A 22,745-nucleotide genomic window follows, 5' to 3' on the forward strand; every position below is an offset into this window, starting at 1 on the left:
TTTTTAATCTTTTGTGCTATCTTGTTTTATATTAATGGTGTTATAATTAAAATGTGGATATATCTGTTTAGCTATTTTATATATGAGACCAAACTGAGTAATTTTTTACATTTTGCTCGGCTGCAATTACAACAGGTTTTTTTTTTTTTTTTTTAGGAAGAATCAAAATATGCCCTATTCTCTCTCTTGGTCAAGACAGTTTCAGTACACTAGTTTTACAAAGATTTCTAGATATAATTGTTCAAGGATGTGAAACTAATATCCTTTCAAATCTTTCTTTTAATTATTTCTATGTAATCATGAGTGAAAGATGGCTAGGAATCTCTTTTTAAAATGTGAATTTGCTTCCAAAATAAAGGATAAGGACATTTTGTTCCCCCTGAAAATTAGACATGAGGGATGAACTCAAAGGCCTGTAAATGATGAGAAATAAGTTAGTGGAGGCTACAAAGTAAGGATTGTATTATGTGTTTTAAAATACACAAAAAATAGTTCTGAATAAAATGTTAGTTCAGTTTTACAAGAACATGTGACTACTGCCACTGTGTCATTTCCTTGCAATAAAACACATGATGCACATATGTAGTCACATTGCCTGGATGGGTTATTATATAGAGAGGATGTGAGAGAAAAACTTACCAACTTTTAATACCTTGCTGTTGTCCTTCATAAGACTTCCAGTCTCTGTCCTGATATTATTTTATTACTTTTGAAGAAAAAGGCAAATTCTCCTTTTTCTTGTTCTTTCCCGATCCAAGCAAGCTGATGAATTTTATGAGCTATAAAAATATGAGACAGAGAAAGTGGTATCATTTTATATGCTGTATGACCTTTTACTCCTGTTTAGAAAATTGTTAAAGCCTGACTTGGAAGGAAACATAGATAAAATACTAAGATTAATCCAAATTAAAAAAAATTTTTAATTATATACTGTATTTCTCTTGTTGCTTATGTAGAATCGTTCTCATGTAGTTGTATTGATTTATTGAAATCAATACATTTTCCATTCTTATTGCATGGTCCCTTGAACAGAATTTAATATTCAGCTATTATCACACTTTTTTAAACTAAGTGCAACTTGGAAAAAATTATACATTTCATGTTAATACTAATCTTCTTTACTCAGAGTTTAGCATTTGTATCACCACAGAATATTTAGGCATCACATAACCATTATTTCAGGCTATTTAGAGGAACTCATTTTATCCTTTAGCAAGTGCATTGGATTTCTGGATTATCTTTACAGTTTCTGTTGAAAGGGACAACTTAGAATTGAAGGTGGAAATCAAAATTATGACACACCTTTCCCGTCCAAATGCCATTAATATAAATGTATTTTTGCTTATAAAATAGGGTATTTTTGTATTTATGCTATAGTTAATTTATAGATAACTATATATTTATGTATGTGAGCCTCTTTTGCATGTATGTATACATATGGAAAGGAAAGGGAATAGTTTATTTATAAATGTTTTGTCAATAGTGTCACACAATTGTAGGTGATTCTCTGTTAATTTCCAAGAAACAGCCATCCTCTGACTCTTATTTTAGAGTACTTACAATGACTTTTCCAAGATGGATTTTTAAAATCATGTGTTCCCTGGAGAATTCATGTTCTACACAGACACTATGGCTTTCTTAACACAAACTCCGTACTCTATACCACCATTTCCCTAGCAAATTTAACATTCTACCTAATCAATGCAGAGATTTGAAGTTCTAAATGAATCAAGGAAATTTCATTCTTGAACAACTTAAAAAAATTGGTCTGGCCAATTTAAAATTTAAGGTATTTAATAATTCCAAAAATGGCTATTATTCTAGAATGTCATTTTAAAAAATACTATACTGAAGAAGAATTCTACACTGAAATTAATTTACTTATTGCCAGTTGACCTATACAATTATGGAATTCTGAGTTGATAGATCTGTTTCATTAATGAGCACCTTATTTATTTGCTCAAAAAGTAATACTATTTCCTATCATGGAAATAAGGCAAATAGATTTACATGATTTAAGTATACATATTAGTTTAAATAGGAAAAATAAACCATAAGTATTTTCTTTAAGAATGAAAAATATGATGAAATTCTAATTTACCATCATTAGTCCACATACTGAGATAATTTGACCATTTGACTAAATTGTCAAACAAATAAGATAAGCCAAACAATTTGATAGGCTGTTAAATTTGATCTTTTATATTAATCATGTGATAAATATTACTGACAATTTCTTATTACTGCCTTCTTTATCATTTTTCTTAACTTACAGTCCTCATCATCAGCTTACACTGAATTGATATGGAAATACAGAGAAAATGTTTATTAATTTAAAACTTAGTTCACTTACAGTAGTCATAATTATTGGCTTATGTTAGCCCTACAATATGATTTATGCTAAAAATAGGTATAGAACTGGCCACAAGTTCCTGTATCATAGGATTGAAATTCAGCTTATAAAGGTATAAATTTTTGTGGTTAATGTAGCTGTGCCTATTTTGTGAGTTTTTGTTGTAATATCTCTTTGGTAGTTAAATTATATTCAGTATCTCCAAACTAAATCAGTGTGTTTAGATGAGCAAACATTCTATTTTAAGGATTTTTTTCCACCCAATCTTTTTGAATGATTGTGGACAAACTTTCTTTCTCATAAGGCAAAGTCATTTATATGTTCTTATAATATAGGATTTTCTTTTTTTCTTTTCCCAAGGCTGATTATCCTTAAGATAATTTTCTCTACATTTCTAAGCTCATTATAGTTTTGGAAGGAAAATATACTAAGATGTTTATTTATAATTGTGTTTTTTAAACAGAGAGTGAAAAATAAATCATTGGAGGATGTGGTTATGTTAAATGTTGACACAAACACTTTAGAATCACCATTTAATGACTTGAACAACCTACCGAGTGATGTGGTAAGTCTGAAGGCTATTTTGTGGTGAACATACATATATCTATATATATAGAGATATATATATATATGTTTTCTCCTGGACCCTTGAATTACCAAGAGTTATTTTTCCCAGTTTTCTATCTGAAATAAAAGGGCTGAGTATGTGCATGGGTGTGAGAGGAATCATGTAGATTCTATATTTAATATTTTCTACTTTTGGCAGTTGATGAGATGTTGAATGGAACATCCTATTCCTATTGTAAAAGTAGGATCATAATTAAAAAGCTAGATGCATTCATTAGGCAGAGTTTCTTTAAACCTAAGTCTCTTCATCTCATCTTAATCATTATATTACAAAGTAGGCATTTCTGTCTGCCTAGTGGCATGTCTTGCAAAAGAATGAGAGAGTTTTTGAAGGCAAGGAGAAGAAGGGGGCCAATTACCGGCTTTTGCTTCCCTGCCACCTGCCAGTGCTTTTCCTTTTAATTAATGATCTGATGGCACTGGTCAATATAATAAGAAATGCTTGTACAGTTGGGGTCAGAAAATTCTGTCTTTGATCTCCCTCAACTTTCTGAAACATTTATTTGTTTTCTCTAAATTATTTCAGTTTTATTTTAATCTTTTCTATCCTGCTGAGGGCCACAAGAATGAAAACCTACACTGTTTGTCATTTGCTTTGGCAGAGCAAAGACTGCTTACTTAGAATTCTATTTGTAAATTAAACTGCAAACCCAGTTTGTCATAAAAGACATCTGATCCTTTTGAAATGACGAAAACTGTCTTTTGTCTGTAAAGGCTGATAAATTAAGTGCCAGTTCTTTTCTGGTCTTTGATCTTGCAGAGGGGGTGGGTGGGTGTGTGTGCGCGCGTGTGCGCGCGCGCTCGCGCGCGTGCGCGTGCATGTGTGTGTCTGCAGCTTATAATAGGATATATTCTGTATTTCATGTTAGTCACCAAAAGTGCATTTTTTTGGCCTTCGTATTCCTTAGAACAGGGCAAAAATGCAGACTAGTACTGTTTCTGTATATATATAATGGCTATTTAAAAATATCTTTATAAGAGTTCTAAGTTAAAGATAACTCTCCTAAAAAAATCCAGTTTTTTCAGGGATAGTAAAATTTAGAAATAAAAATCCTTCATCATATGTTTTTCTGTAATATTGCAAGTACTTAGAAATCATTATCAGGGAGTTTGAAAAAGTGAATTTAAAAATTTCAAACTCAAATAATATAGTAATACTGGCTTTGATTGTTCTTATCACAAGTGATAGGAAAAATGTGATTTTAAAGTTAAAATCAGATTATTTATGCCCATAAGTAACCTAAAATACTTGCTGACCTTGAAGCAAATTAAATTGAACTACTTTATCTTACTAGAGTAAAATTTATGTATGAACAAATCCAAACCCAGACCAGTAAAGAATTATGTTATCTTTTTAGCTCATTATAACTAGATTGCCTCATTATAAAAATTTTGCAGAAGCTGCTAAAAATGATTAGAGTTATTAATTTAGAAATTCATCAAAGAATTCTTCATTGGATGGAAAAATAATTATGAAATAAAGTCCCAACTTTTACAAATATTGTCTTTATGTGCAATGCATTTCCTACTGTTAATGCCCTAAGGAGAAAGTATTGTTTATTAAAAAAGAAAAAAGAAGAAGAGGAAGAAAAAAGAGAAATAAATCAGCTTTTTTTGTGTCATAAAAATTTTTATAGTTACTTTCAGTGGTGGCTGATTTTATTTCTTTAAGAAAACAATCCTTAATAGTAATTTTTTTGATGGGTGATTCTTTTTTAATTGAGATGTACTACTTTCCCAGTAGAATTAGTTTCATATTAAGACATTTATTTTAAAATATGAAGAAGTTAAATAGTACTCAGAAAATGTAAAAGCCTAAATATATAAAATGACAGGAGGGACCATCTCCTTTATTTGTAACAGTTAACTGTACATAACTGAAATTTTAAAAAAAGCATAAAAAGGCACACTGTTAGGTGGTGTAGATATAACTATATGTATGCTTGAAATTAAAGGCCACAGACTTACAGACAAATTTGAACAATGAATAAGTGGATACAGCCCTGGGGTGGAACTAGGACCATTTGCTGAAAGTATGAGAGGTTTTAAACTTATGGTCATTTTCTAAAAATATTTTAGGTGATTGTTTGTTTAACCCCTCTCTAATAAATTTAGCTTTTTCATCAGTTTTCCAAAAGCTATCTCTTACAGTTCTGTAGGAGATATGATAAAGTTATCACATCATACTTTCTCTAATTATAAATGTTTTAAATGAGATGTGTTAAAATTACAAATGATCTTACTGATTTTTTTTTGTGATTTGAATTAATGAAATATACTTGAATCCTGAAAAATATTACTACTGGTATTGTTTGATTATTCAGTAAATTAACTGATGTTTAAAAGGGGGCCTTTTAAAATCATTTACCAAAACATTTAAATTATACTTACAGGCTAGATGACTTTCTATGCATGTGCACTCTATTATTGTGTCAGCTTGACCAGTGGTCTTGGCTGTTCAAAGGTCAGTGGTCACAGTTGTCCTGAATTACTAGTTCTTTTTTCCTGTGGACCCTCTGCTGTGTTGCATGCTGTAATCTTCTTAATGGCTTCATTCCAATATTCACACATAATATTTTAGATTTATTGACTGTTAGAAATACTACCATGCCAGTAGCAGTTCCGCCACTCTTAAGGTATTTAAAATTGGAAAAATAAATCAGGGCAAAGCTTTCAGGAATCCTTTGTTTTCCTTAAGGGAAGGGAAAAAACTCTCTTCCTGTCTTCTGACAAGAACACTTGTTTTTCGATTTCATCATTTCACTATAGATTTGGATCATTAAAAGAAAAAAAAACAAATTTTATTGAGAGTGATTTTAATGATATTGATTATTACATGGAATATCTTTTAAAAGCAGTAGATCCATTAAAATGTACTTTTGTAGTTTTCTGTCTGAATGCATTGTGATTTTTTTTTTTAGTGGCTATGTCAAATATAGATACCTTCAAACATGTAGATTGAGTGTTTTTATATAAAAAATAAATTTTAGGGCTATGTAACAATATCAGTTGAATTTAGTGTTACTGTGGTATGTTTTTAAGTGTGGGGAAATTGGGACAGTTGAATTAAATACAACATTTGAAATTTCAAGTGAGTTCATTTTAACCTAAGAAAATTTACTGTTGAGACCTCCTCATTCCAAATATATATACAGATTTAGTTTCAATTCCATAATAATTTAAAATGTTCTATTTCTAAGGTACTACTGCTCATTTTAATTTTTATCATCATTAATATTTTTAAAAGGAATTTGGAGAATTGTTAACTATTTCAAAAATAAATAGGATAACTCACTTGTTAGAAAATTAAGCTAATTAGAATTATAATGAGGTTTAGGAAATCCCTTCATGAGAAAATTAAGTTAGAACAATTATAAACTAATTCTTATAGATGAAAGCAGGTTAGAATTGACATCTGAAAAAGTTACGTGCATTAAAATATCCATTACCAGGAAAGTGAATTTTGGTCTGTGTTGCTTAATTGTCTTTAAATAATTTTAACTCATTAGATTGTAAAAAATAATATACTCAATATACTTATCCCTATTTTAGATAAGAAGATGAAGACACAGAAAATATACTGTACATGGTATTTTTAGAGCTTTAGTTCATATAGTTTGATCCTGTCATACTTATGCCCCAAACACTAGACCATGGTCCCTCTCATATAAACATGATATACACTGTAATGAGTAACTGTTTTAGAATTTAATATAGAAGCTTACTCTATATTCTGATCTTGCTGAAGAAAATAGCAGTATGATCTATTTGATTTAAATTAGGATTGTTAACACTTCTAAAAACTTAGTTTCATCGTATATATCACACTATTGGAAAATGATTTTTTTATTTTCTGTTATGAGGGTATGTAGAACATATAGTACACTTAAGTATTATTGTACAATTCACTATAGACCCTGGTATGTTATAGGATAGCTACATTTAGTAGAAAGCATATTTAATTACTAAAATATTGAAAATACTTTATCATAAAATAGGGTCATCTAAAATACTATGCGTCTTTTAGTGACACTTCCGAGTATCACATGAAGGAAAGGTTAATGGTTTTATTGTGCAATGAAAAGAAAAGACACAAATTGCTCTGAATCACCAAAAATCATTAAATTAAAAGCCCAAAGACCTGGAGAAAAGCCCCCAAACTCCGACTTTAAGTAAAATTTTAAGATACCTACATTCAAGTGAGTTAATTAATTTTGGAATAAGTTTGGAAAATAGTTGGTTATTTCAGAGAATTTTCTTAAATCAGTTTTTTTAAAAAAAATGAAAGTTGTAAACAAATTTAACTCTTGCAACTGTGTGAATAGTTAATAGATATGTTTAATTCCTTGTATATTTCCTCTAACCTAACATGAAGGTTTAATATGTTAAATTGTGATAATATACGTTATAAAGAAAAAAAAAAGGTCCAGAGAATATTGTATTAGTTCCAGGTTTGCCACAGCTCTGCCATAATCCTTGTCGTGTTTAGCAGTAAATAAATTCCCCAGCATTTCTGGAGTGGCCAGGGTAGAAAGATAACCCGAGTTCATTCAAGTTCTAGAGTAAAGAGTTTTTGTTGTTGTTGTTGTTGTTGTTGTTTTGGTTTAATAGAGTAGACTTCAGGAGACAAATACTGCTTTCAGTTTTCTCCTGGAGAAATGCAGTCATGCTCTCTCCTCAATCTCCAGCTGTTAGAATTCAGGCACCTACATGCACATTGCCCCTGCCATATAGCCTTAGCGCAGGGCTTTGTAAATAGTAGGCATTCAGTGAATGGTGGTTGAAGGGAAACGTAACTTGCATTTCTTTTATCTTTTGTAATAGAAGTTGCTTTTAAAGTCCCTGTTTAGAGTTACTTCTTAGGATATTTTACAAGGATATTTTCATCTGACTTTTATAGTAATGAAAAGAAGAAACCTGGATGCATGTTTAACATAGACTTTTTTGGTTGTGAGTTTAACTTCTCTCCTCTCTCTAGAAAGGGAGACCATGTTGTGATGGCAGTCATGGTGTTTCTGCACACGACTTTGGGTGTCTGTGGAAACTCACTATTCTTTTAAGTATTTTCAGAGATGTGATTGTTTGTAACAGGTTTTTTGTTGTTAGTAAGTAAACTATAGATTTTGCTATTTTTTGTACTTTTTTCTTGGTGTGTATTTTTTTTTTATCTAAACTTTAAATACAAAAGCAAAAGAAAACAAAAAACAAAACTCAAAACCAATGGCTTCCAAACTTTTAGAAGGTCTTTGTTATTTTCTCCCAACTGAATAAGAGAATCTCTCCCTCCCACTGCATTGATCAGGCTTTAGCAGTTCCCTTATGTCTCTGTACTTTTGCCATTTTAAAGTTGATTGATAGTTTGTTACTCTTAGTGATTTTAAGTGCTCATGAAGTTCCTTGGCTTTCTCATGGGTTTTCATTTCCAACTAAATTACTTAGCCTCTCTTTGAATGTCTCTTTTTTTCCTGTATCATCTTAATAGCATTCTTCTCTCTCTTCTTACTGCTAATACACACATATGTACGTACATACATATATACATATATACTTAAATGTAAAAACCTTGATTTTGGTTTTAAGGATAATTTCCCATTTGTTTCTAGTCCTTTAAGTTCTTGGCTTTTCCACATCCAAGAGATTTTTTGTATGTATGATATTGTGTGCACTGTCACAATAGTGGTTCCCAAATCTTGCTGATATCATAATGATTTTGTGACGTTTTAAATGAATTATGTTCCTAGATCCCATCATAGATATTCTGATCCTGTGAACTAGAGAAATTAATGCAGAAGTGTGACAGGTTGCTTATTTATTTATTTATTCATTCAGTCAGTCAGTCATTCCTTCCTTCAAATATTTATCAAGCACCCACTATAATGCCTGTATTATGCTAGGAGCTGAGTGAACAGGAAGATATAATACACTGCTCTCATGGAACTCACATTCCATTCATCTGAACCCAACCACATGGCTGCACCAAGTCATGAGGGATGTTGGAAAATAGTTGGGTCAGTGTAGGTAGGTTGAGCAAGCACCAATCAAAACTTAGAATTTCTGTTACTAAAGAAAGGGAGAGTGGATGTTGGTGTCATCTCTGCCATAAGTGGGAGGAGGAGGAATAGCATGTATAAAGGTCTTACTGTGGGGAAGAGGTTGGCAAATTCAAGAAATGGAAAGAAGTCTTGTATAGCTGTAGTGAGATGAACAAAAGAGAGAGTTATGCAAAATGAGGTTGTAGAGATAGGAGATGTGATCATAAAAGATCTGTAGCTCTTGTTAGGGACATTTGGGCTTTATTGGAAATCCATTGGAGATTTTTAGCAGAGGAATAGTATGATCTACTTTGACTTCTGAACATATCATCTTGGGGTCTGGGTCCTGAAGATAACTGGGTGTAAGGAATGAAGCAGGAAGATCAATTGAGACCATTTGCAGTAGTCTAGGTAGAGATGCTAGTTGCTTGAACTTGATAGTGGCAGGTATGTAGAGAGAAGTGGACAGATTTGAATCTCCATCAGAGGTCTAACTGACAGTGCATGATGATGTATTGCATGTGGGAGATGAGAAAGGCTGAAGTGTTGAGGAGGACCTGCAAGATTCCTTTTTGAGTAACTGGATGAATGGAAGTGACATTGATATTAGAGATGCTTGCCTGGCATTGGGCTTGAGGTGGTGATAAGAGCAGTTTGGTTGTCTTTATTTTATAATGGCCTCTGAAAGGAAAATAGTTAGAACTGACCCTATATTAATTAGGTTTTGATAGGTTATTAAAGCATACAGAGAGACAAGGTAATGATACCCTCCACAAGTGTATCCTGTGCTTTTCATTTGATATGGTTACTGTTTTAATCCTTAAGTAGAAGCTCACTAGAAAATTATATTAAGAGGGTAGGGTTAATTTTATTTCTAAAAAAACCCTGAACATTAGAAGGATTAAAGAAATGTAGGGATTTAGTATCTGATTCATGTGATGACCATAACATGTTTCAAGGGAGAATAAAACATTTTATCTTTGTAACTTTTCTAAAGCAGATAATTATTTGAAGCTCTAACTTTCCTAAATGTATGTGGATTCTCAAGTACAGTGTAGTTACACAAAAGGAGGTATTTAAAAACATCAGAGGGGTGTTTTAGGGTTGTGTAGGTTATCTAAATATTATTTCCGGACATTTATTTTTACCTTCTGCTTTTTACCCTGGTGTTGATCTTTGTGATCCTAAAAAGCAAAAATAAAATTTCTGGGTATAGGGTTAATTTATGTTTCCTGAAAAGACACATCTAAAAGTCAAGAGAAAAATCTGCCGCTTCTCTGAAAAACTAAGCTGCTTTAATATACTCTCCCTTCCTAACTCCCGGTTGGCATAATTACTTCATTACTCAGACTGTGCACGTGGCTTGCACTCTTAATTTATACCTGTTTGTTATGTTTACTCCTGTAATTCCCTACTTTTATTCATAGTCACTTCAGTGTTAAGAGGGTAAAAGTGGAGAATTGGTGGTAATATTATTCATGTTGCAGTGAATTCCCACTGTGCTAAACCCAGGTTATAATTCCTCCCTTGGATGGCTGCTTGGAAGCCTGAATTCTCACTGTATGAAAGGAATTTAAACATTTGATAAGAGCCATGAAATGATGTTTATTTCTGAAGTTCTTTTCATTGTTTAGCTTTTTTTTTTTTTTTTTGGTCTAATATGCCTAATTAGACTTAAAAAGATTATTTACAGACTAAAGAGTGTCATAATAAAATCAGATGTCAGTTTTGAAGTAGTCTTTAGCCATTGGAGATTGAGGCTTGCTTACTTTCGTAAGAATAAGAAGAGAAAACAGTCAATACTTTTTCAGTGTTGCATAATGGGATTGTGTGATAATAGGCAGGTGACTAAAGTTCCAAATACTCTTCTGAGTTCAGGGTTACATGTGAATATGAACTTTATGATTTTGGGGAAAATGTACATTTATTTCATAACTAAATTTAGAAGTTTGGAAGTTAAAGCAGGAAATGCTATTTCCCAGACCTAGTATTGAAAAAGTACAGAAGAGACATCACCATTTTTATAGATAAAAACTGCTAAAAGCTAATTAGCACTGCAGAGGGCATTGGTAACTGGTGATAATTTACTCAGTGATCTAAAGGACAGGGAAACAGCAAGGTTGATAACAGTCACTTTATATTAAAGTCATATCTTTCTGTCTAAAACTGATTTTAAAAAACTATATTTCATTTTTACAAGCTATTTTTGAGCATTCATTTGTGCATCCAAGAAACACTTAACTCACCTGCCCTCTTGGTCTCTGAAAAATAGGAACAACTTCAGGTCTACTTACTGACAGTCAAAGCCCACCTAGAGTAGGTCAAGGAAAACCTCTTCAAGCAGTTTTTAAAGGTTGAAGTAATGTAGAAATAGGCAAAGGAACAATGTAACCATATTTCTTACCAGGCAATGTTTTAGTCTCACATGTCACATTAGATAGTATGCTTATGTAAAATAGTACTGTTCAATGGAAATGTGAGCCACATACGCAAATTTTAAATTTTCTGGTAGCCACATTGAAAGTAAAAAAATAGGTGAAATTAATTTTCATATATTTTATTTAACCAAATATTCAAAATATTATTTCATTATGAAATCAATATAAAAATTATTAATGAGATATTTTACCTCTTGGGGGGTATTAAGTCTTCAAAATCCAGTGTATTTTGACACTTAGAGCAAACCCCCATTTGGACTAGTCACATTTCAAGTGGCTACTGTACTGGACAACACAGTTGTAGAACAAGTGTTTTCTTCTTCTTTCCTATTTTCTACAGAGCTCCTGAGGGAGCTCAAGTACTACATTGAATTTTGGAGGTGAATGCCCCATATTTACAGTTTGGTTAGGAAGGGCTTGTGGCAATATGATTAATATCCTGGCTAGCTTAAGCAGTACTGAATTCAGCACCTAAGGACTTGGGGTAAAGAAGGCTAAGGAATGGTTTGACTTGCCTCCATTCTCTGTGAGCATGTATTATGATTGTCCTGAGAATACTCAGTTTGTGGAGAACTGAATTGTCAATTTCATGTTTTGTAGAAAAATACACTTTGAGGAATTTTCTTTTGCAAGATGTAAGTAAGGCATGACATTTTAAAATATGTTTTTTGTTTTCTTTCAAAAATAAATTGAAAATAACCCAACCATTTACTTTTTATAATACATGGAAAGACGTATTCCTTCCATCATAAGCTTTTTTTGAGGGGGGCAGTTATTAAATACATGTATTGATATTCATTCCCATTGGTTTTCATTAAAGGCATTTGAAGCTTAAAAAATAACATTACTTACAAACTTGAAAATGAAAGACATTAAGTCATAAGATTTGGTTTTGCATCATTTAGCTATATTGTTTGAGTATGTGGGTTACCTAGAAGTGTGCATTTATTGAGTTTAGATTTTAATAATAAAAACTTCCTCTTAAATGAATCCTGATTTTATCAGTGCACTTTGTGGGCTACATGAATTAGGCTCCAGACTTTTATCCGAATCTGTGGAGCTTGGATATAAATTGAAAAGATCACAGCTATGGGGAGAAGACCTGTACTGCAAAGGCCTTTCTGCACAGATGATGAACGTCATAACTCAATAATTTTTTCAAAACTGTGGTTATAATTGGACCCAATGGGGGTCTCTTTCTTTGATCAGATCACAGTAACTGTGACTTTACACTGGAAAATGTCACTACTGTGAAGGTTTATCACCTGTAGAGCTCGTCTTTCCTCTGATGCTGTGTTCATTTCTCATTAGCATTATTCAAAGTTTAGTTGTTAATTAGGTTGACACTTCAATTACAGTCATCATCTACAGGAGTAGTCAGGGCTGCTTGCATAAAGAAATTTTTAAAAATACCCCTCCTTGTGTCTATATGTAAAGAAGAAATGACATTATTTTATTTTATTATCTGGTAGTTTCATAAGGGTCAGAATATGCTCTTTTAAGGGAACAGTCCAACCACAATTTCTCCATCAGTTTTGTTTTCTTGAAAAAACAATTTTTATGTGACTTCATGTTCCCTGTAAAGCATCACTGAGGAATGTATATGAGCACCAATATTTTTTAAGTGTAGAGAGTGTAGTTTTCTATAATGTGTGAAAGGAATTGGTCAGGTGAATTAGATAAAAGGAACATATCACATCATTTCACCTTAAAAAAATAGTATACATCAGGAGTATGATTATACCTACAGAATACTCATCTAAGTAAGGGCCATTTATAAATAATACGCATTCTCTAAAATACACAGAACCTGAACTTGAAGGACAGATGTGTATGAAAAATGATAACAAATTTAGGTGCCTTGAAAAATTATGCAAACTCCTGAGTAATAAATTTTTCTTTGATTTAAAAACATTATTTTAATCTGATTACTGGTTCATAAGGCAATGACATTGAACTCAAACCCAGCACATTGTGGTGGAAAAAACTGGACAGAACTGGGTTGAAAACTGTCTTCCCATGTATTAGCTGTATAGGGAGGACGAACTGATTCACATTTTTGAGCCCCTGTTTCTTCATTCATAAATGGTAATATGAATGTCTTTCTCAGAAGGCTATGAAAACTAAATGAGACAGTGTATAACATGTGCTTAACATGATATCTCTACTCATGGTAGGTTCTCAATCACTTTAACTTCTCCCCCTCTCTTTTTGTCTAATAATGGTGAAAACTATTCAACAAATGACTAGAAAATTATATGCAAATGAGGCTTCCAAAAATAAAATTAAATGGTAAGTGATCCTGGAGGACCTGTAACAAATAACCTGACACGGAAGAAATGAACGATACCCAACCGGCTTCATCTCAAAACAAGTAGACACACATGTTGTAATTGCTAAAAATCTGCAGAAAAGTGGCTCACAAGCAGTTTACCGTAAAATAATTAAAGCTTATTTATGTCAAGAGGCCTTGGGAAAAAAAGAGAGCATAAACCAATTTGCATTAGCACGTTACTATCGGCTCCTGCTTTCGTTTCAATTAACAGACCAGCAGGTGCTCTCTGCAGTTAAAAAGATAAGCTATCAGGTAGGAGGATGAGTTTTTGGCTGACCTGCAGACATTGTGGTTTGCCTGCTGATTGGGTTCGTACCTCGCTGTACCAATTTCTGAGGTGTTAATTTAACTGTTCCTCTCTGTCATGCAGGTCTCGGCCCTGAAAAATAAACTGAAGAAGCAGTCTACAGCTACGGGTGATGGAGTAGCTAGGGCCTTTCTTAGGGCACAGGCTGCTTTGTTTGGATCCTACAGAGATGCACTGAGATACAAACCTGTAAGCGTTTTATTTCATCCCTATTTTAATTTGCTTTTTTATGGTTCTTTAGAATGGGTCAGAAAAAAGAAACATTTAATATCACACATGAAAAAAGTATCATAAAGGTCTTTTAAAATCCAAAATAATGTGCTTTAAGGCATTGTATTCCTTGACTTTTCGGTTTTCGTTCTTTTAGTAACCTTTAGTTACTATTTCCCACATTCTTTGGCACATCATTTATGTATTTGCTAAATTGGCTTACCTCTTAACTAATTAATGAATTGTGTGTTAATGCATTTTAATGTAACTACCTGATCTTAAGATCATTGAGAAATTAACTAGAGAGTTGGGTTTTATAGATTAATGCATATAGAAGTGACGGTACAAAGTGAAAATTTAAAAATAGTGGAGCTTGGAAATTTTGCAATATTTGGAAATTTATCATCTTCCTATTCCATAACATTTTTTTGAGTGGGTTTATCTATTTAGCATATGCTAGCTCATTTTGGCATTTATTTTTTGTTTTAATACCCTAAAAATGATTATTATGTAGAATTGTAGCCAGCCGAGTTTTTAGATAGTCCAAGAAGATATAAATCAAAACATGTTTCTCTCTCTGAATTATTGGTTAAATACGTTAGTCTGATTTTAATGAAAATAATTACACTGCCCTTCCATGACCAGATGAATAAGTTGTAATGGATAAAACATTGAGTTAGTAATAGCAAGACATGCTATCTAATAGGAATTCCACTGTTATTAAGCTGTCTAACCTTGACCCATTTCCTCGGTCTCTCTAGACTTTGATCTTCTCATTTGGAAAATGAGAGTTCTTATACTTTACCTGTCTACTTTTCAGAATTGGTGTGTGAACCCTGTCATAAACGATGAAACACTAAACACTTGTGAATGGGGGATATCCTTCCTAAACTGACTTCTCAATTAGTAGTTCGCACCCAATGGCTCTTACATCTCTGAGGAGTTACTAGGAGTCCTTAAATGGATAGGCAGATAAACTGCTGTCTCCGGAGAAGTACATATGTCTAATTTGTCTGCTCATCTTTTTGAAATATGTGTCTATTTTTTAAAGCATTGTAGAAGTCATAATACTGCATATAGTATACGTATGGGGGAATCACATGGGGGAGTCTTTAAAAATTATTGAGAGTCACATGGTCTCATTTATTAAAAGACTGGAAACCAATCATCTATACTAATAATATTGTAAAATCATTTCTGGTTATCAGATTTTTTTAAAACAGGTTGATTTCAAGTTTACAGTATAAGAGGGAAATTTAGAAGTATCAGCTTAAATTTTGCCACATTTAAATAATTTTTAATCTTTGCAGGCTACATTTTTCTTTTCCTTTTTAAATTTGTGAAGGACTTCAGATTTGAGGAAAGCAAATTGAAGAGAAAATTTTCTTAAATCATTTAAATTATCAGTTGAGCAGATAGGGATCTGAGATTTCACTGACTCTGACTTTTTTTTATCTTCAAAGCCAGATTCCCAATTTCTGCGGGAAAATATATCATTTCATCAGAAAATATCTTTCCTGATTATCGATCACATCTTATTATAAACTTGTTTGTTAACTTATCTACCTTTTTCCTTTTTATGTTTGGTATTTTCTTTCTTTTTTCTGCTAATTCTTTCGGGAAGTTGAGGGACAGTATTCTTATTCTGTATGTTTTTACATTTCTTTTGACTCAATCTTGAATGAAAGCTTAATTTTTAAAGTATACTAAATATATTTAGACACTTTTTTATTTTCAACGAGTCATTTTTTTTTAAGATTTTATTTATTTATTTGAGAGAGAGAGAATGAGTGAGAGCACATGAGAGGGGGGAGGGTCAGAGGGAGAAGCAGACTCCCTGCCGAGCAGGGAGCCTGATGCGGGACTCGATCCAGGGACTCCAGGATCATGACCTGAGCCGAAGGCAGTTGCTTAACCAACTGAGCCACCCAGGCACCCCAACACTTTTTTATTTTCAAAATAGTTTTTAAGGAAAATGATTTCTTTGTTGTGTATAAAATATTTTTGTTGTTGTTTAGGCATTATCTTTGCAAATTACTCTATATTTTAATTTACTCAAAATACATTTACTTTTTGTTTTGTGAACTCTTTTAGACATTTATATAATAGGCATATGTCTTTAATATATTTTCTAATTGTTACAAAAAAAGAGCCATGTTTAGAAGTTACAATTATTTCATGTTTTTTTCTCTTTTGATAAAAATTTCTCAGTAGTATCCTCTAGCTATTAGAGTACAACTGGAAAAAAAAATTACTAAATAACTTTAAAGGAATACGACTTCTTTAACTGGGTATTACTTTTCAAAATTTCATGATTGTTTATATATATATAAAAGCAAACTATTCTTATTACTATGTTATTTCTCTTACACTGCCAAAATTAAACCTGTAGATAAGGCCTGTGACTGCCCTTCAAGGCCCTCACAATGGGCAGGCAGTCTGTCTTTACTTTTTTCCTAAACTCTGACCCCAAGTCAGAGAATTCTGCCTGAGGCTTCAAATGTCCCAAGCTTCTCAGGCTTCCAAACATTCCAAATTATTACAAATAATGTTCTTTCTTCCTGGTAGTGCTTTTATCTTTCTTGCTTTTCGTGGCCATCGCCATCTAGTTCCTTCCTGATTCTTGAAGCTGTAGTTTATACTGACCCTTTTTTTCTATGAATTGATTATACTTACTTTCTTTAACACATTTCTTCTCCCTTTTTTTGTATGTTATTTATTATGGTTCTTTTATTATTTTTACTGAAATTCATAATTTATTAGTTGCTATTAAAACAATTATTGACCTTTAAGTACTCACTGGGTACCAGGCACTAATAGCCCCTTTAGATAGGCTATTTACCCTTTTCTTTTTAAGGATGAGGAAAATAATATTCACAGAGTACAAATAACCTCACTAAGGTTCTCCAGCTAGTAAATAGTGGGGCCTGCATTTGTGTTTATTCTCCTGCAGTCCCGCTCTTGTTCCAGTGTGGCATGTTTCTGCTCTCTGTGGTCACCATTACTGTATCATACTCTCCTTGAGATAAATGTTCTGAACTTACATTTCTTCCAAATGAAGATGCCTGGAAGGCATTCAGTACACACTTAGGAAAGACTGAACGAATGATGCAGTCTTAGGACTTTTCTCAGAAGGAGCACATGGTCTTAGGCATCCCATGGTGTGTATATGAATTGGGGAAATAATTTGTTATTCATGCTACATATTTCCATTTATGGTTTTGTCGACCTGGGGTGACTGCCCGGGCTCATACTGCACCTTCCGACTCCCTCAGTTTTCTGTAGTGTTGCTGGAGAGCCAGCCGGGTGTGGCCTGTGAGGGAAAGCCCTCAGGATGATTTGAATGTCCGTTTTCAAATGCAAATACTAAATACCTATGCTAAATGCTGCCAAAGAGGAACTTCTATTCTAAATTAAGCTTAGAATGTCTGAGCGACAACTCTAAATATGTTGGTAGTCTTCTCAGAGTTCCTCATTTACACCTTCTAAATGACACACTAGCACTATTGACAAATAAATTGTGCCTGCTCTTAATTACAGAGAGAAATATACAATTCCTTAAAGTTGTCGGAAAGTGATTTAAATAAAACAATGGATATTTTGATATTTTGGGGGATTTTAGCCAGCAGCAAGTTAGCTACTTTTTAAGAATTCAAAAATGTGAGATCAAAGTAATGTGCTAACTGGATTGAACAGAGTCTAGAACCAGGCTGCCTCGGTTCAGATCCTCCTCCTGTGACTGACTAGTTGTATGAGTTTGGGCAAATTAATGTCTTAGTGCTTTAGTTTCCTCATGTGTTCTTTAAAAAAGGTAATAATTCTTCTTGGGTTATTTAGAGGATAAAATGAGTTCATAAATGTAAGTTACTTAGAACAGTGTCTGGCATATAATCAATGTTTTATATATTAACTATTATTAAAATGACATTTTAGAAGTACCAAGTTTGGGGGAGGAAAATCCCTTTAACAAACTAAAAGTACCCTCCTCTGATTCCTCAAAAGAAAAACACTGTTATAAACATGAGAATAACTTTTAAGTGATTGTATTAAATAACTAATAAAGGGTCATCAGTTGTACCTCTGTGTATCATTTGTGTCACAAGCTATTAAAAATAAAAAGTCAATTTTTGACCAACAGCTAATGCTAAAGAAATATTTGCCTGAGTTAAAATACTGCTTAATACTTTCAAAGGCATATCCTTGATTCTCTAAGAGCAGAGAAGTAACACTCAGATCTAGTCCTTTGAATACTTGGGTGCTGTCATTTGTTTCAATCACAAGCTTTTCTGGGCAGCTGGGAGGCTTGCTAATGGATAAAAAGTAAATTCCTTTTAAAATAAAGTTTGGTTAGTAATCTAGGCCTCTGGCAATTTGGAAGAGTTGTCCTTTTGGATTATATTCCTTTAAACATTATCGGTAAATAATGTTATATGTTGTGATTAAACTCAGACAATTTAAGCACAGGATTGGCATCCGTAATTTAAGTGGCCATTTACTAAATCTTTGCCTTAGAGTTTCCATTTAACAGATTTGTAACTGTCAACTTGTTAGCGATTTAAAAATCCAAGTTGAAAAAGTACATTTGCTCACCCCTCTTGGTTTTATGGTTACTAAAACATTTTAGGCATCCATTCATCTCATTACCCAAGCTTGAGTATGGACCTTTTGACTTTAGAGATGGTTGTAGCCAAGGAAATATTTGTTGTGTATTTGGCTTCTGATAGAATATGGTTGCTTTTATGGCACTTTCTTTCTGCTCTTTTTTTTTTTAACAGAGAAGGAATCTTGCTTAACTGCTATAGCAAAAATGTAAAAATTATGCACCACTACTATGGGATAGGTAGAGCTAGGGACTCTAATAGTAAGGGTTTCATTTTTATATTACTGGTAATATGTTTCATGAGAATAGAGAGTGTTTTTCTTTAAATTGTGGGAAAGAAAATGTATATTTTTCATAGTATGTATAAAATTAATACATTGCTCTATTAATCTTTTTAAGTGTTCGAATTTAACTAGAGTGCTAGAAACAGCTGTATCTAACTTAGAAAAATCAATTTCTTTCCCCATCTTAGCTTGTTGAATCATAGGCAGATGGAACATTGATAGCTATTTTTATTCAAGACAGATCTAATAACTTTAGGACAAACTCATATAATATGTACAGAGAGTAGATTTTGCTGTAAATAATGATTAAAGTTTATGATTTAAATATAAGCCTTTTTTTCCTCAATAATTTTTAGCAGTAGAAAAAGTGTTATTTTCATAGTTAATAAACCCTGAGCGTAGACTTATGGTACCTTACACTGGGTACTTGGAAGAAGAATGCTATATAATCTGAAAAATGTTTTAATATTATTTTCTGTGAGAACCTGAATATATTTGACTCTTCCCTTAAGAGAACTGATAACAGAGTATTTAAGAGATTTAAAAATTTAAATATACTGTCATTATGCAGGTATTTTTGCTTGTTTATATTTGTTATATAACAGTGACATTACTATTAGGCCCACCTGTATTAGGGAACTGAATAAGTATTATGTTGATGCTTTGTTTATTATATTTCACATTTTTATGTAGTATCATTCTTCATGACACCTTAATTTTTTTCAATATGAATCCTTACTAAGTCTTATATATCCTTAAAGCATAAAGATCTAGTCTATGTTTAAGTATTTTCTTGTTCTTACAAATTCCTCCTCCAGAAGACAATATAGAACTTGAAAGATACCCATCCTTAAAAACACACTAAACAAAAATACTATCTTAATTCGATGATAATCACTTTGAAACTGAACAGAACAGTAGGGTAGGAAAAACAGCTCCATCTCCTCCATATCTTTTTATTGTCTTAATTATCCTGTAAAAATAATTCAAATATTAACTAGTGGATAACTGAGTGTTTATTGAACATTCAGAATACAAAGTACTATGTTGAATATTATAGTAAAAAATGCAGAGATATATAAGGATATAGTCCTAGACCTCAGAAATGCACAGATAAAATCTGTAAAAATAACTTTTCATACAACTTAGAAAATAAATGCTAAAAGAAAGATACAAAAGGCTCTAGGTTTTCAGAGGAAGGAGCATTTACTTCTTTATGTTGAAGTTGGAATCTAAGACTTTGCGAGGTAAATTATGTGTTCTGTCAGGGCCAGATTTATGCCACTGGTGGGCATTTCTAAGTCATTCTTCCGCCACAACTACTTGATGAGTCTTATTTAAATACCATGAGGTACTAATGACACGTAGTTTTCTAGTGCACAGCTCTAATGGTACCTTTTTCCTTCCCACTTATTAGTCATTGATACAAGGGACTTAGTGTGACATTTGTCATTCTGTGGATAATCTTGAACTTGAATCTGCTCTGGTGTGTATGTTTTAACAGGTAAATCAAGTATGAACTTCGGTATCTTTACTATTATTAATAGCAAACTACCTAGCAAGCCTCATCATAGAATGCCCAATAGGTTGTTGATTCATTCTTAGTATGTATTTGTTGATTGATGTAATACTTTAATGGCAGGTAATGTTGGCAGTTCCTTTCTGGAAAGTCTGGTTCTCTTCTCTGTAATAAGAGCTTCATTCCTACCCTAGTAGAAATTGTATTTTTTCTTACATCCTTTCATGCTCCTTTGTGTGACATTCTATCGAAACGATTTTAGCTTTAGTTCCTTTCTGTTGCCTTATCACTCTTCCACGGAGCAAAAGATTTAGTAGCTTTACCATCATGTTCGATTTTTTTAAACTTATTTTATTTGAATTCAATATTTTTATTATGTTAATCACCATATATTACATCATTAGTTTTTGATGTACTGTTCCATGATTCATTGTTTGCATATAACACCCAGTACTCCATGCAGAACGTGCCCCCTTTAATACCCATCACCAGGCGAACCCATCCCTCCACCCCCCCCCCTCTAGAACCCTCAGTTTGTTTTTCAGAGTCCATCGTCTCTCATGGTTCGTCTCCCACTCCGATTTCCCCCCTTCATTCTTCCCCTTCTGCTATCTTCTTCTTTTTTTTTTTTAACATATAATGTATTACTTGTTTCAGAGGTACAGATCTGTGATTCATCACTCTTACACAATTCACAGCACTCACCATAGCACATACCCTCCCCAGTGTCTATCACACAGCCACCCCATCCCTCCCACCCCCCACCACTCTAGCAACCCTCAGTTTGTTTCCTGAGATTAAGAATTCCTCATATCAGTGAGGTCATATGATACATGTCTTTCTCTGATTGACTTATTTTGCTCAGCATAATACCATGAAGAGTTTTTTTTTCTACATTTTTATGTTTCTACATGATTATTCTCTGTTTCCACAGAGCTATATACTTCTTTACTTGCTTTTTCTGTCAATGAACAATACAACTTTTAGAAAATAAATTGGATTATAGATGCGCATTTCTCAGTTGCATCAGTCTTTTCCCCTAAATAGAGTGATCATTTTAACCTTAATGCTTGGTTCTTTGCAGATAATTCCTAAATATATATATATTAAAGAACCAGGTTTCCAAACTTGAGTTTCTACCTGTGTGCCACCTTTGTCCACATGCCTTCAAGCATCTTGCTTGCCCTAACCATGCCATAATGGACATTGTTGGTGCCCTCACCAGATCCCCTATACTGGCTGGCATCCTTTTCAGAGAAAAACTGCCCTTGGCTAAGTAGGAAGGGCCTTCCCAGGCACCTCCATTCTTCTCCCCACTCCTCCCACCAGGGAAGACCATGCTTAATGACTGACTGCTAAAGGGTGTGAGAAACTGGCCTCTGCTTCAAGATGGGAATAACTCTGCCAGTACATTTGGTGCTTTCTCATAGGTTTAAACTGAGGCTGATTTCCAGGTGAAATCACATTGTTGCTTGGCTTTTTTCTTCTGCCCTATTTTGCTTCCCATAATTCTTACTTCCTGAGAGTTGTCCACCAGCAGATCACTTAAACTAGAATCCTTGTCTCAGGCTCAGCTTAGAATCTGACCAAAGACATATACTAAAATTTATTTTATCAACTTCTTCTTAAATCTGGTTTGTTTCTATATTTCTGGTCTTTAATAAATGGTATCATCCATCTTTTGATCCTCAAGTTTGAAATCCAGAAGTCCTCTTTGACCCCTGCTTGTCCTGTTTCTGCATATCTGTGGTTCTTAAACTTTTTGTCTCTGGATGTCTTTATACTCATAAAAATTATCAAGGGCTTTAAAGAACTTTTGTTTATGTGGCCTATATCTTTCACTATTTACCATATTAGAAATTAAAACTGGAAATATTTTAAATATTTATTACTTAAAAACAATATAAAACTACAGATAAACATGAAACATATTTTTATGAGAAATAACTATTTCTAAACAAAAAATAATAGAAGAATGGCATTGTTTTATATTTTTTCAAAAGTATGTAGCTTAAAAGAGGAGGGCTGGATTCCCATATT

The 22,745-nt window shown here is 32.9% G+C and overlaps 1 protein-coding gene across 4 annotated transcripts in view; it reads left to right on the plus strand.

Annotated features, from left to right (window-relative positions):
- DENND1B (DENN domain containing 1B) overlaps positions 1-22,745 on the plus strand; it is a 266,120-nt gene that overhangs the window by 157,777 nt on the left and 85,598 nt on the right. For 3 of the 4 annotated variants that reach the window (XM_064594053.1, XM_064594049.1, XM_064594050.1), the window contains 2 exons: positions 2,817-2,918; positions 14,156-14,281. In XM_064594053.1, the coding sequence (XP_064450123.1) occupies positions 2,817-2,918; positions 14,156-14,281 (228 nt within the window). The remainder of the gene's footprint in view (positions 1-2,816; positions 2,919-14,155; positions 14,282-22,745) is intronic. The other variant, XM_064594051.1, reaches the window with a different exon arrangement.

This window comes from Mirounga angustirostris, unplaced genomic scaffold (genome assembly GCF_029215605.1).
Source record: "Mirounga angustirostris isolate CCGP_5_RB_7025 unplaced genomic scaffold, mMirAng1.0.hap1 SCAF_6, whole genome shotgun sequence".
Lineage (NCBI taxonomy): Eukaryota > Metazoa > Chordata > Mammalia > Carnivora > Phocidae > Mirounga > Mirounga angustirostris.